The 13372-nt window shown below is 43.1% G+C and overlaps 1 protein-coding gene across 3 annotated transcripts; it reads right to left on the bottom strand.

Annotated features, from left to right (window-relative positions):
* Nucleotides 1-2311: 2311 nt before the first annotated feature.
* On the bottom strand, nucleotides 2312-11700 carry znf281a (zinc finger protein 281a). Of its 3 annotated transcripts, XM_037476419.2 has the most exons (8): nucleotides 11267-11499; nucleotides 10040-10147; nucleotides 9465-9915; nucleotides 7867-7968; nucleotides 7398-7515; nucleotides 6523-6606; nucleotides 6303-6421; nucleotides 2312-6214 (listed from the first exon to the last, which is right to left on the bottom strand). In XM_037476419.2, the coding sequence occupies exons 3-8, from the start codon at nucleotides 9864-9866 to the stop codon at nucleotides 4649-4651; spliced, it is 2391 nt and encodes a 796-aa protein (XP_037332316.2). In that variant the 5' UTR covers nucleotides 9867-9915; nucleotides 10040-10147; nucleotides 11267-11499; the 3' UTR covers nucleotides 2312-4648. The 3 variants fall into 3 exon arrangements, with proteins under 3 accessions (XP_037332316.2, XP_037332315.2, XP_037332317.2); XM_037476418.2 differs by lacking the exons at nucleotides 10040-10147; nucleotides 11267-11499 and adding an exon at nucleotides 11561-11700; XM_037476420.2 differs by lacking the exon at nucleotides 10040-10147.
* Between the last annotated feature and the right edge of the window lie 1672 nt (nucleotides 11701-13372).

The following is a 13372-nucleotide window of genomic DNA, read 5'->3' as shown; positions in this document are numbered from 1 at the left end:
AAAAAAGCCTGGAACACACCAAGCCGACGCCGACGAACAGGGGGGGGACGAGAGCAGACTGCAGAATCGGCTCACGTCGGCTCACGTCGACTCACGTCGGCAGCGTCTGGGTCCAAAGTTGCCCCGTCTCAACCAAGCCGATTCTCAACACCCGACGGCCAAGTAGCACGTCCGTTCTGCGCCTGCCGGTTTTTTTCTTCTTCTTCTAGTGCACTGGTTCGCTGGCTGAGCAGTCAATCACAATGATCGATCAGAATGAGAAGGCCCGACTGACCGATAAGCCCCGACGCCGATTCAACATGTCGAATCGGCCGTAACAAAGCCGACGAGGACCGACTTCGGCTTGGTGTGCTCCAGGCTTTAATGAGTGTGTTGTGTTTGGGAGCCAAACACAGTGTTTCAATGATAATAAGAAATCAACATGTTTCAAAATATATTGTGATTCTATATGTTCAGTCTTTTGCAGAAAAACACTACTTTTGAATAAATAAAGTCTTTGAATTGCAGATAAGAAAACTTGACCAATTATTATGGAGGAATTCTTCCTCGGGACAATGTATGACAGATTGCGTTGTTGTTTGTTAGTTCATTTCCCACTCTATTTAACTTATTTATAATAAATAATTTCCAGTCCAATTCAGTCCCAAATCTTTCACATTCCATGTTGCCATAGCAGAGCTTTTATGGCTTTGCTCTGGGACGCTCCTGAATAATAGACACAACAAATATCCAGCAGTGCATGAACATAAGACTTGACAACCTCACACTCATCTATTGCAAATACTCGAGGACTTTGTAACATTTTTTAATTCCTTTTGTCGGGTTTAGCCTTGCAAAAAGCAAGATTCTGTTATTCTGTCAAGTGTGCTTTATTTCAGCGGTTCTGGATCCATAATATGAAATATTGTACTTGTAATATTGTACAATTAAGAACAAATTTCTAACATTTGTTCCATTCTAGACAAACATTGTAGACTGACTAAAGCATCCACAAAAAAAAGAGTTACATTTTTTGTGTAATAAATTTCACTTACGACCAATGGCACAGCATCATAAAAACCCCACTGTAGTACTGCCGTTCCCCGCTTAGGAACTCGCTGTGTACACAACCAAATGATCTCCTCCCGGCTTTGTAGATAAGAACATCATTCACGTCACTGTCAGATCAACATCCCACAGAAGGCGAAAGAGACATCGAGAGACACGGAAGGACACCAGTGTCAATAAGTAGCTAAGAGATTGGCAGGCATATCTGCTTGACTAACCTAAGTGTGAGGCACAGCAAGTATAGACAGAACATTTGGTCAAATCATCATTTTCAGAACCTTCAATAGAAGTCCTTTATTAACAGCACATGGAAATAGCGCAGTGTTACAGAATTTGGGTGTGTACAAAAGTAGGATTAGATACTGTAAGTAAATAAAAGTTTGCAAACATAACTCGCACGCAGGGTTTTTTTTTTCTGCGTTTACAGGAAGAACATCTACTTCTGCTTTTAATTTAAGGAAGCAGTACAATTCTCGGAATAACACGGAAATTTGACAATAGCAAGTCATCTGCGTTGTTCATCTGTATGTCCTCAACTTGGTCAAATCATTTCTCAATGCATCAAATAAACTCTAGAATGTTTGCTTTTATCCTTCCTTCTCCCTTTTGAGTTTTTCCAGGCATTGACTTTCAGCTAAAAGTAATATTGCAATATTAAGGCAGAGGAAAAATCAATCAATACTGTCAATAAGAAAAAAATAGCAAAAACAATTGACTTGCATGCAAGCAGTTTGGTTTTCTTACAAAGGATACAAGCTATTTTAAATCTAAACTCAAGATATTACAGAATATGTCAAAGCAATAGTAGCTGAATGTCACCACACACACACACACGATGGGATATGCTGGGCCGTAAAGGATCGATCAGATGTGTCCACCAAATCGGCTCCAGCAGGGCTGCGTTTGGAGGAGGAGGAGACGGAACGGGAGAGCCGAGTCGCAGCCGAAGTGACGTATGCGTGCGTCCTTGAGGATTCAGCCGCGCTGAATTGAGACACATCCTGAATTATGCGTTAGAAAACATAGGCCTACTTGTAGAAAATCGCCATCATCATCATCACCACCAGTGGTGGAATAAGTTCAAGCCACATTAAGCTCTAGTAAGCCTCTTATGTTCTTTCAAACCCTTTTGTGTTGAGCGTATATGAGCAAAATGGTTTCTATGGCAACTCGCCAACCACCTGAAGTTTAGTGCATTATTGCACTAAAGCAGCGACATCGCACACCCTTTCCCCACACACAGGACGACAACGCCAGCTCTTGATAACAGTATTTATTGTTTTCTCCCTAATCAGTTTTAAATTCATTGGACAAGTACAGTCTTCTGATACATGTCACAGGGAGCGGGAAGATATCAGCTACAAAATTTGGCGCCGATAAAAAATAAAATAAAAAAAAGGGGGGAAGCAATATAGTAAAATACAATTTATACAGGGGTCAGAATAAGATTTAGTGTTTTGTACATTTTCTTTGTAAACAATAAGCATATTGAAACAATATGGCTAATTAGATCTGGAGTTCGGTCAAACTGAAGAGACTGAACACTGGCTGGCATAAGACATTTACATGAACCCATAAGCAACCAAGTCCTAGTGGGTCACATAAACGGCATGTACACAAAACTAGTCGCACAGAACATGACATCTTTTCCTCATACATACAGCAGCAGCTCTGCTACATACATCAAACCTTCACTCCTTTATCCTGGTTTAATGTGATATGAGGTATATGCAAGGCAAATCCGTTTTAACTGTTCAGCATGGCAACATATTATTCCAGATGTTAAGCATTGCATTCACTCTGACGCGTTTCATGATTGCTGAAAACAGGCCGTCGGGGTGTAAAGGGGTTCAAACACTCATTCAGCAGAGCGATATCATTTTCCAGCACTTAAGGCCAGTTGTAGGAAGACAGCGTACTTATTGTTGGCTTTACAAAAGAATTGTACATAAATACATGGGGATAAAATAAAAAATCGGCAAGAAATTACATTTTACATTTACTAGACAATTATCTTGCAGCCTGCACTTCACAGGAATAGGCACCCAAATTCTAACGGGGACAATAATGCTTAGTACTGCCAGCACACGTGAAATGCCTAAATGCATACAACTTTTTGGTCAGCCGCCCTTTTGCTCAGTATGCATATGGCTGCCTCTCAGTAACAGCTGAAGAAAATACTTGATCACTAACACATTTGTCATCAAATTCATTAAGAAAGCAAAGCTTCTAAGTTGGGTAACAAGTCAAAACTAAAACTAGAGGTTTGAAATACATTTACATTATCCCGATTAAAATGGTACTTCATTTTAAAAAACACCATCCCTCCCAACCAATCTAAACCCTCCCTAAAAGTAGGGAGAAAGGAAATGAAATGAAAAGAATCCCACTTTCATTTATCAACCGCGCCCAACCCCTTTGCCCCCCACCCCCTTCCCAACGTCCCCATATAAACCATGCTACCCAAACAAAGGGTATCCACATCATTCAGCCAAAATATGCTCAACCCAGAGACCACATCTGCATATGTCCAAACACATCGGTCAAAGAGCCAGTCCATTCCTGATGCTTGAGCTTCCTTGATCCGACAGGGTACTTAATGCAATGTAAGAAAAACGGCTCAAAGTGCTAACTGGATTCTATTAAAGAAATAACAGAACTGAGGAAGAAGAGGGTGGGTGGGTGCATTCTTTTTCTGCCCAACAGCAGCCTCTATTGGCCAAAGATAAGCCCAAACATCATTTTTGTTCTCCAAAAATATATCAGACAACATTTACCCCAGAACCAGCCCTCATTCTTCAACTTCAACTGGCACTTCCCTAGAATGATTAAATTTGCTATTTTACATTAAGATATATTCTTATAAATATAGACATATACATAGATATGGATATATGTATATATATCTATATCTATGTATATATGGCCCTTATTTAAGAAAAGAGGAGTTTCACATTGACACGAAAGTACCATAATCTCTATATAGCTGAGTAGAAAGTGTTTTCAGTGCTCAGATGAGCTGGCAGCAGTCGGTTTGTGTCACACTCATTCAACAAGTAACAAAACCTCCTGTGAGTCACAAACTTCAACTTCTGAAACGAGCGCTCACTGCACCTCGTAGACTTCTCTTTTCCACTTTTTCCTGAGTAATACTTTAAACCTTGTAACAGACAGCTTCTTTTTTTGTTGTTGCTTTTTTGCCATTTTAACTCTGGGCTATTCCCTGCCATCGTGGGAATTTATTATCCTTTCACAATTGTAAAGTTGATTGCCCAAAAACCCATTGTAAAAGAAGTATGCCATTTACTACGCTATAATTATCTAAAATGGACTTTCAGCTCATGAATTATGACCAGACACAATGCCACTAATAGGACAAGAACTAACAGTAAATACATATTTAACTTAAAATAAACATAATTAAAAAAAATTGCATTTGCAGAAAGCCATGTGGGCTTATTGTGGGGAGAGGAGGGCACAAAACCAGCATTAGTATAATAATAATAATAATAATAATAAAAACAATAATAATAAAATTAGGTGCACTAAAATTAAAAATGAGAACGCCAGAATGAACGAGTGTTCTCTCCCTCTCAGACGCTCATCTGTAGCTTTGGCTTGTTGTAGTTTTGGAACCTGTACTTACTGGCTCATTGACATCGGATAACAAACTACTATACCCTGAGAATTCAGACACAGGCGTCCGTATCCTGTGATCCACCTCCCCGCTCGAGTCACTGCCGTAAGACAGGCCGCGCCCATCTGACTTGAACTGGGAGCCAAAGGCCTGGGCAAAGTTTTCTATCTGGTACGAAGGCTTGGAGGAGTCCAGAGGGGCCAAATCCTGCGAGGGGGCCAGCGGGTAGACCACCGTGCCGTTCTTGAGCGGCGCTTGGACCTTCTGGGTGCTCAGGTCAGACGGGCTAATCTGGTAGGAGGAAGGGGGAGTGGAGGAGTGCTGCTTCTCCATCTGGTCAGTGAGCTCCTGAGAAGGGGTGAGCTGCTGGTGCGTGGAAGCCTCAAGGCCGCTCAGGTGGAAGCTGTGCTGTGGCGAGGATCCCGTCAGCATCGCAAAGTGAGACTTTGGCACAGAGGAGGGCAGCGAAGGCGAGGCCACCGACTGGCCGAACCCGCACTCCATCGGGGACGTAGTGTAAATGTTCTTGTCGGCGTAGAGGGGGTTTCCCTGGGAACTGGTGAACGGCGGGAAGCCGGCACTGTGGCTGGTGCGCTCCAAAGCCTGCAGCAGGAAGCGAGAGTACTCGTGCATCATGACGGTCTTGTCCCCGGACGGGCTGGAGCTGCCGGGGTTGTGGCCGATGTCGGAGCAGTCCGCCGCGGCGTGGTGAAGCTCCGCGTGATGGTCGCCGATGTCAAAGTGGACGTCGTGGTGCGAGCCGTCGGGTTTCTGGGTGTAGTGGTCGAGGAGGCTCTGCAGCACCTCGTCCGGGATGCCGGACTTGTCGAGGCTCAGGGGTGCGTCGCTGTCCATCACGCTGGAAACGACGCCCTGAATGACCGAGTGCTGGGAGGACAAGTGACCAACGTCGTATTCGCCGCCGGCTCCTCCGCCCAGACCCGGCCCGGACGAGTTAGCACCGTTGGCCGCGTTAAGGTAGCGTCGCTTCTTGAGGAACTGCATGGCGTCGTCGTAGTTGTTGTTGTTGCTGGTGCTGGTGGGCCCTCCTTTAGACCCGTTACCCTGCATGAGGCCCAGGCCATCCATGCCATCGCTCTGCTCCAACGAGCCCGCTTTGGCCTGTCCCAGGGCCGCTTTATCCAGGCTCTTGCGGTTGGCCTTCTTGAATGCCATCTTCGGGGCACGGCCCTGGTGGCCCTGCTGCATGCTGGGGCCCGGCTCAGTGGAGGAGGATACGGTTTGATTCTCCATTGAGTAATCGTGGATGCTGTAGCCTTCAGCCACGTCCCCGTGAATATGCGGTACCCGCAACGCTCCGCCGTCCCCCTTCTTCTTCTTGCGCTCCACTCCCTCTCCGGAATTTTTGGACCTCCCCCTCTTTCTCCCGGCATTTCCCTGAGTGATTCCATAGCTGCCATTTCCTAAGTCTACGCAACCCAGGTCCATCATGCCAGGATCCAGGCCCTTCTTTATGGGTTCTCCACAGGTCCGCTTATGCTTAAGCAGTCGGTCTGTCCTAGAAAAATACTGAGGGAATACCACCAAATGTCATATTAAGTTTTTTGATGTACAAAGTATCACATTTGATAATCAACATGCTAAGCAGCTCACTGACCTGTTGGCAGGTCTCACATCTGTACGGCTTTTCTCCGCTGTGAGTCCTCTTATGCCTCTCCATGTGGTACTTCTGAATGAACCGCATGTTACACTGGTCACAGCTGAATGGCTTCTCTCCTGCGATATAAAACCAACGCTCAAGGTTAGATGCACACAACGACAGATTAGAGCAGATTAGGGCCTATACGTTACGGGTGGTTGTTCGATAAAACACTCACCGCTGTGGATTTTCTCGTGTCGCTGGAGAAGGTATTTTTGAATGAAACTCATGTTGCACTGATTGCATCTGAAGGGTCTTTCACCTGAAACAAAATTAGGGTTATACAGGTTCGATATTGCATCCCGTCGCCGTTACCCTTCTGTAGAAACACAAGCGCTTGTATGATGTAATGCATCATTGTTCACCAAAAGTAGTATGTATTGCATATGCTGCTTGACCTCTACCTGATATTCCAATTCCAAAATCTGAACAGTTTAAGAAAGGAAAGCAATTATCACACAAAAGCAAACCATTCGGAAACATTACACAAATGGGAAAACTGAGATAAACACGGAAACAGCGATTCTCGAACAATCCTGCTTTGAGACCGAAAGAACAATGTATGCTTTCAATTTGGCACTAAAAATAACACTATTGTGCATTATAATGCAGTATTACAGGTTGGACCAGCAGGAATTTGGCTGACTTTGCGGACATTCAGGCCTGGAGCTGAAAGCGACGAAGCAGAAAACCCCCCCAAAAAGACTCCAGGTCGTGCCGCCCTCAGTTGTCATCACAGTAATGTCATTTTGACATGACTGTTAATGTTAACAGCCTCCCACGTTGCTATCCTGTGATGCATCAAAAAGACAGGCAGTGAGTTGGATTGATGTAAAGGGTAAAGCCCTCGACATCTGTGATGCCAGGGGGCCAGGAATCCTTTCAAACAACCTAAATATTTAGCAAAGTAAATTGGTTTCTTAACTCTTACCGAGGGAGCAGGCAGAGAACTAGCTGAAGACAATGTTGGATCAAGTGAACTTAAGTCGACATCGAGGAGCACATGAGGGAGAAAGTATAATCATCGTAGGGGACGTGTGGACGCCTAAATACCTGTGTGGATGAGAACGTGTCTGCGCAAGTGATAGGAGCTTCTGAAGGATGCGGCGCAGTGCTCACAGATGTGCGGCTTTGTTCCCGGCGACAGGCTGCCATCCAGCATCATTGATTGCTGTGGAACAACAGTCAGACATCTTTTATATTAATCTCAATCTATTTAATGGATGAGTTCACATAGAGTAGAATGGATATGTATGATGAGCCCTATACAAAACATTACGATAACGCTAACAAGAGAGCTAGACAAAATGACACATGGGAAATTAATAATGCATTACTCTAGTTACGTTGTTTACATTTTACAAAAGGCAGGAACGTAACATTAATTTGAAATATTAAGAGAGCACATTAATATGCCTGTTTTGTCTTAAGTAATTGCTTATTCGATAAAAGGATGGTTATTTGGTAAAGATTTAAACAGAACATATGAGAGCATTCACAGATGTTTAAACATATAACAAACCTTTGCCTCGCTTCTCTTCTTTCTTGGTTTACCCTCCTGTCCGTCACCATTTGACCTACGACCCTTTCTCCCAGTGGGCTCTTTTCCTAACTGACCCGGCAGCTGTGATGGTGACAAAGGGAGAGGTCCATAAGCGTGAGACTGAGCCACGATAAGGTTATTATGGGATTGAAAAGAAAGGGCCTTCAATCTTTTAATATGATGCAATCTAATCATGTTTTATGCTCATTTGAAAAAAAACACAACAGACAATGTCTACTGATTGTTTGTTGGAAACTCATTGTGCAGGATTCTGTTCCAGTGGGTGAAGAAACGCCTTAAATGTAGGACCTCTCTCTGCATAGGAAGCAGCCTATCCAATTTAGTCTTTTATCTCCTACATCTGAACAAAGAAACTTGTGCAATAAACGAATCATCCAAAAGTAGAACTCCTCCCCAAACGTTATCACTATACAATCTTTGAAAGGGATTTTAAAAATCGATCTTTCGGTTCACCTACTCTCCCAGTAGATATGCTGCACGTCAATCTCCAAATGGAGACTGAGTGGAAATGTGGGTACACCAGCTTGTATCAAAATACACCCAATGTTTAGGATAGAAAAAAAGAGAACCAAAGAGTTGAGGGATTATTTCATCAACACTCTTGAGAATAAAAAAAGATTAACGAGACAGACTGAACTATTTATCTGTGCGCACCACGTGTCGATAAAATATTCAAATTGTTTTTATTCACTACACTTAAAGATTGGCACAAAGACGACAATAATTAATTAGGTTTCCCATCAAATTTGCGCCTAGAGCTCAGACGACCTCTGATGGCTAGCTTTTGTTAGTTGGTGTGGTTGTGTGCATTTCTATTTAAATGAGCACAAAAGATGTGTGAAATGAAGTGCAAGCTCAAACAAGACAGCTGTGTCCTTGTGAGGACGTTTTCATTCATGCCGAGGCTGCATGACATCATCCTTCTCCCCCGAAAGAGAAACAGGGAGGGGAGAGGGGAGCTCATTTATATGTCGCATCTCAAGCCGTGGTAGATTTATGTCACCATAAACAGTTTCAAACAAGCTCCTCCCCTGAACCCATCCTCCCACAAGCTCCTCCTCCTCGCTTTCTGAAACAATCAGCTGCCTCACAACAGAGTAGAGCCATGTCTGTTAGACAAATTTACCTTAAATTATTCTAAATTAAGTATTTGGATTTTTTTTTCTTCCCCAATCTGGGCGTATACGTCTCATGTTGATACTACAATGGTCATGTTAACATCCGTAGCTAATTATATGCACAATGGTCAAAAGGAAAAAGTATAAATCAGGACATGTAGCTTTTTATGGGGGCCAATTCTTGTTTTGAAGGTACTGATACTAAAAATGTTAAATTGCAAAGAATGTAAAGTTTATATAATGCTTTTAAAGCCAGCCAGAAAATAAATATCTATATATTGGTTTACCAATATCCATGATATTTCAGTTTTGCACCCAATTTCTTTTTATTCAATGAATGAATTAGAAAGACATTGGATGATTTATTTTTTTAGTCAACTTAAATTGATTATTTTTTCCAGCTCTAAACCACAGCCATCTCCCATCAGCGGTACTTACGTTACCCATGTTGAGGTCATGCACCAGCAGGTTCTGGTTGTTGCTGACAGCCACCTCCAGCAGCTCAGTGCTCTTCCCCAGCCCTCCTGGGTAAACCGGCAGGCGATAATCGTGCTCCGACAGCTTCTCCTGCTTGATACCCATGGCGTGAACATAGTCTCCCGGGCCCGCACAGCCCATGCGGCCACCTTGGTAACCCATGCAGTCAGGCGACTCGCGTTCCTTCTTCAAGATCATTTCTTGAGGATGAACGTCCTGCATAACGGAGTGGGCGGCCAACCGTGTGAAACTGGTCACAGGAGGGAGGTGGCTGAACATTATCATGCCAGAGCCAAAGTTGGAGTCCATGCTCCCGTTGGAGCGCAGGTATTCATTGCCTAGTTTGTCTTGAATGATGTTCATGATGGATGCCGGCGGGCAGGAAAACTATGGGTTGGCAATAAGTGTCATCCTGTGAGGAAAGGGTAAAAGTCGACATTAAACGGCATTAGGCCAGTTTTACGGGAGACCCGATAAATAGCAACCAATCCGTGAAGATATACACAAATAATAGACAACAGATAACAATTACAGACCCAGCTAAGCTCAGTGTTCAGGAATTGGTGCCGCGGCCTCTGATCTAAGAACTGGGCGCTTAGTCGGATTACACCGGACGGTTTATGGGTCAAGAAAAAGGCTGCATACTGGTACCATGACAGGTGGAAACAGGCAAAACAGACAGCACTGGGGTAATTAAAGTGTACACAATTCTCCCTGTTTAATTACAGTGTGTTTGTACACTATTGAGGCAAAAAGGTCACTGACTGTAATGCTAGACACAACATGAGATGAGGAATGAAGTAGTGTTAATCTGTTTGATAGGCCTGTCTGACCCAGTCATCCTATTTGCATGAGCTTATCTGCCAATGAGAGTGTGCAGACTGCATTAAAAGACCAGTGTGATTACGCAGTTGGTGCATAAACAAATGCAATTTTGTAATCGCTCTGTCCGTGAAGTCTAATGTAGATATTTGGCCGGTGATGATATTCAGTGGAACATCCAAATTAACTACAATGCTGTGATCAACACGATTTATAAAGTTTGTGAAATATTGGAAACGAGTATCTGAGGTAGAATTTCACATTTTCCCCTGAATTTACCACCTAAAGTATATCACAAGATTACAATCCCTCTTCCTACGAGCTGTCCAGCTAATGAGTGCTGCCAAATGCCTTCAGCTCCAATAGGGAGCTAGCAGCAATAACCTACTCAGCTAACACAAAGCCAACTTTTCATAAAGCAAACAAGACTTAAAACACTCCGGATAACTTCAGCTTTCTCAAACGCGTTAACGTACGAAATAAGTGGGTGAAGAGGACCTTAAATCTGCGTTCATTTATACAAACGATCATGCTTGTTCGCTTTGCAATTAACGTTAGCTACCAAGCTAACCATTTGGCTAACCACTCCTGCGGGGCCCTTCTTTGTGATGCCGGATCAGGCAATAATTAATATGGCCATGCAATAACAGCAGCAGACCTGAGCTTGATGAACAGCCAACAAACGAGCCATTATAAGCAGGAAAAAACGCATGAAGCAGGTGGAAAGTCTGTGCCCCTTTAGAGATGTTAGTTCGTTGCGTACTTTGCTTTAGTATACATTAAACACATTTGCAGCAGATATCAGTGCACACCGGCGTCCCACACGGCACACAAACGTTAACCGAGCGCACGGGACAAACCACCAAGGACGAATGCTGGTTAGCGCGTGAGAAATAAAACAAAACAAAAAAAACAGGGACTAATCTTTGCATCGTTCGTACTCATTCTTAACCCGTTTTTTCTCCCACCGAAGTCGTTGAGTTATTTTCCTGGTCCGTGAGCCGACTGTAGGTGATAAGAGCGACAACACGAGCACGACCCATAACAAACGGCCCACACAACTCCAGCGAACAATGATGCTCGTCCGGGCTAGCCGAGACGGCTAACTTAGCAGCTAACTAGCGGATAACGTCAACGGTAGTGCGCCGCGCTTTGTTGTCTGTCCCGTGCGAGGAGTTGGGCTGCTACGGCGGCCGCCTCTGCCCCCAGAGTCGCGTTGTATTCATTTCTCTCACCGGTGCAGGACCATGACCTGTTATCGCTGCTCGTGTAGTTCACCCTCAGCTGTACGTTGCAATATCTAAAGCCAAAACATTGTTCTCCCGCAGCTGCTGGGTTCTTCCATCTTGCCTCGTCGCAGAGGATTGTGGGTCCTGCCGGCGGACGCGTCCCGAAGAGGGATACGATACTTATTTAAATATATCCATTTTTTTTTTAAAGTTTAAATTTAAAAATTTTTTTGGGGGAACGTGAAAAACAGATGTCGATTTTATTCATAAAAATATATTGTTCAATTAACTACATTTGTATTATGCTATTTAAAATTAATCCGCTTGGCACAAATTCCTGATGTTTATGTAATTCTGCAGTGTGTCGTGTAACGTGTAAAATGGAGGAATAAAAAGCAGAACATACCTTACTCAGATTCTAGAATAGGATGATTTTAGTCTTTACTGAAGTGCCACAATGCCATCAATTCCACAACTTGTATTTCATCTTATATAAAGGTATAATACTAGTTTAGTCAAGTGCCTAAGTAAGTGCACTTAATCGCATCACCAAGCAACAAAAAAGGGAAATAAGCAAATAATGATCCATTTATTTTGTGACTGCCATGTAAGGGAAATGATCATTGTTGCTACACATTAAGTCTTCTGTCATGCACCTACCGCCAAGACAATTTCCATGTATGTACAACATATTATGGCAATAAACGTTTCCTGATTTCTGATTCCTAATAATTGCATTCATCAAAGAAAGGAAGAAGGCAAGCTCACCTTGAATGGCAGGAAAAAACAAAGATTCCTAAAATTCTAAGGGCTGAATTTTTCAATTAGTTTCAGACCAGCCATTCAGATGATCGTGACGTTTATAATTCGAAATTATGCTGACTATATGTCTAAAAGCACATCACACCGCCTTCACACCCCCCCCCCCCCCACTCCCATTGGATTTGCTAATGAACTAATTAATTCAGTAAGTAGTTTGATTGAAATGCAGATAGAGAAAGGTCTGGGATTGCCATTTTTATGTCCTTTCTCCTTTTAATATCATCCAGGACAACCCACACAGATGACAGTCGTATGTTTGAAATCACTCTCATCGTTGGGTGTTTGAATGATGGCTGACTGATTTAGATGAAAGTCAGTGATCATGACTTTAAAGCTGTGTTTTGATTTTTTTTAAACACAATTAACTTAACAAATAACATGTGAAACACTGAATCAATAGAGGTGTGCTTGCATCCTGTACCTTGGTTTTTCTAAAAACGGACAATGCGTGGCTTTAAAAAGGTAAATGAAGAAGATTTCAGGTTTGGGGTTTTGGGACGTGTAACAGTATGTTTTAAGAATAGTGAACCAAAACAGCAGAGTTGCGCTCTGTACAACCTGTAAGGACAGAGTCCGTGTGCCATTCGGAGTCTTGTATGTCAATGCAAGGTTAGGAAATGTCATCATGTGGCTCAGCTTTCCATTAGTCCCTTCTATAAGCTCAGTGCGGGACGTGGAGGTCAGAGACACTACGACTCCTGCACTTAAGAGCCACAGCGTTGCTATTGACTCCACAGTGAATCCATGCCTTCAATGTAATAATCGGCCCTCATTGCAAAGGAGACAGAGAACTTGGTGATAACCAGGACATTCTGATGTACCAGCCCAAAATAAAAGCCTCTCAAAATACCATACATGAGCCAATTTCCTTCATAAATCTATCACCAGACTACATTTGGTCAATTTCAGATTAGGTTAAAAAGGAAACAATCAATACTGTCATGACCATTCCACTTCAGGTTGATAGTACACATCCCCAAGGTGACACTTATGGAT

Source organism: Pungitius pungitius, chromosome 12 (assembly GCF_949316345.1).
Source record: "Pungitius pungitius chromosome 12, fPunPun2.1, whole genome shotgun sequence".
NCBI classification, from domain to species: domain Eukaryota; kingdom Metazoa; phylum Chordata; class Actinopteri; order Perciformes; family Gasterosteidae; genus Pungitius; species Pungitius pungitius.
Note: the sequence above shows the minus strand (reverse complement) of the source record. Positions and strands in the feature narration are given on the sequence as shown.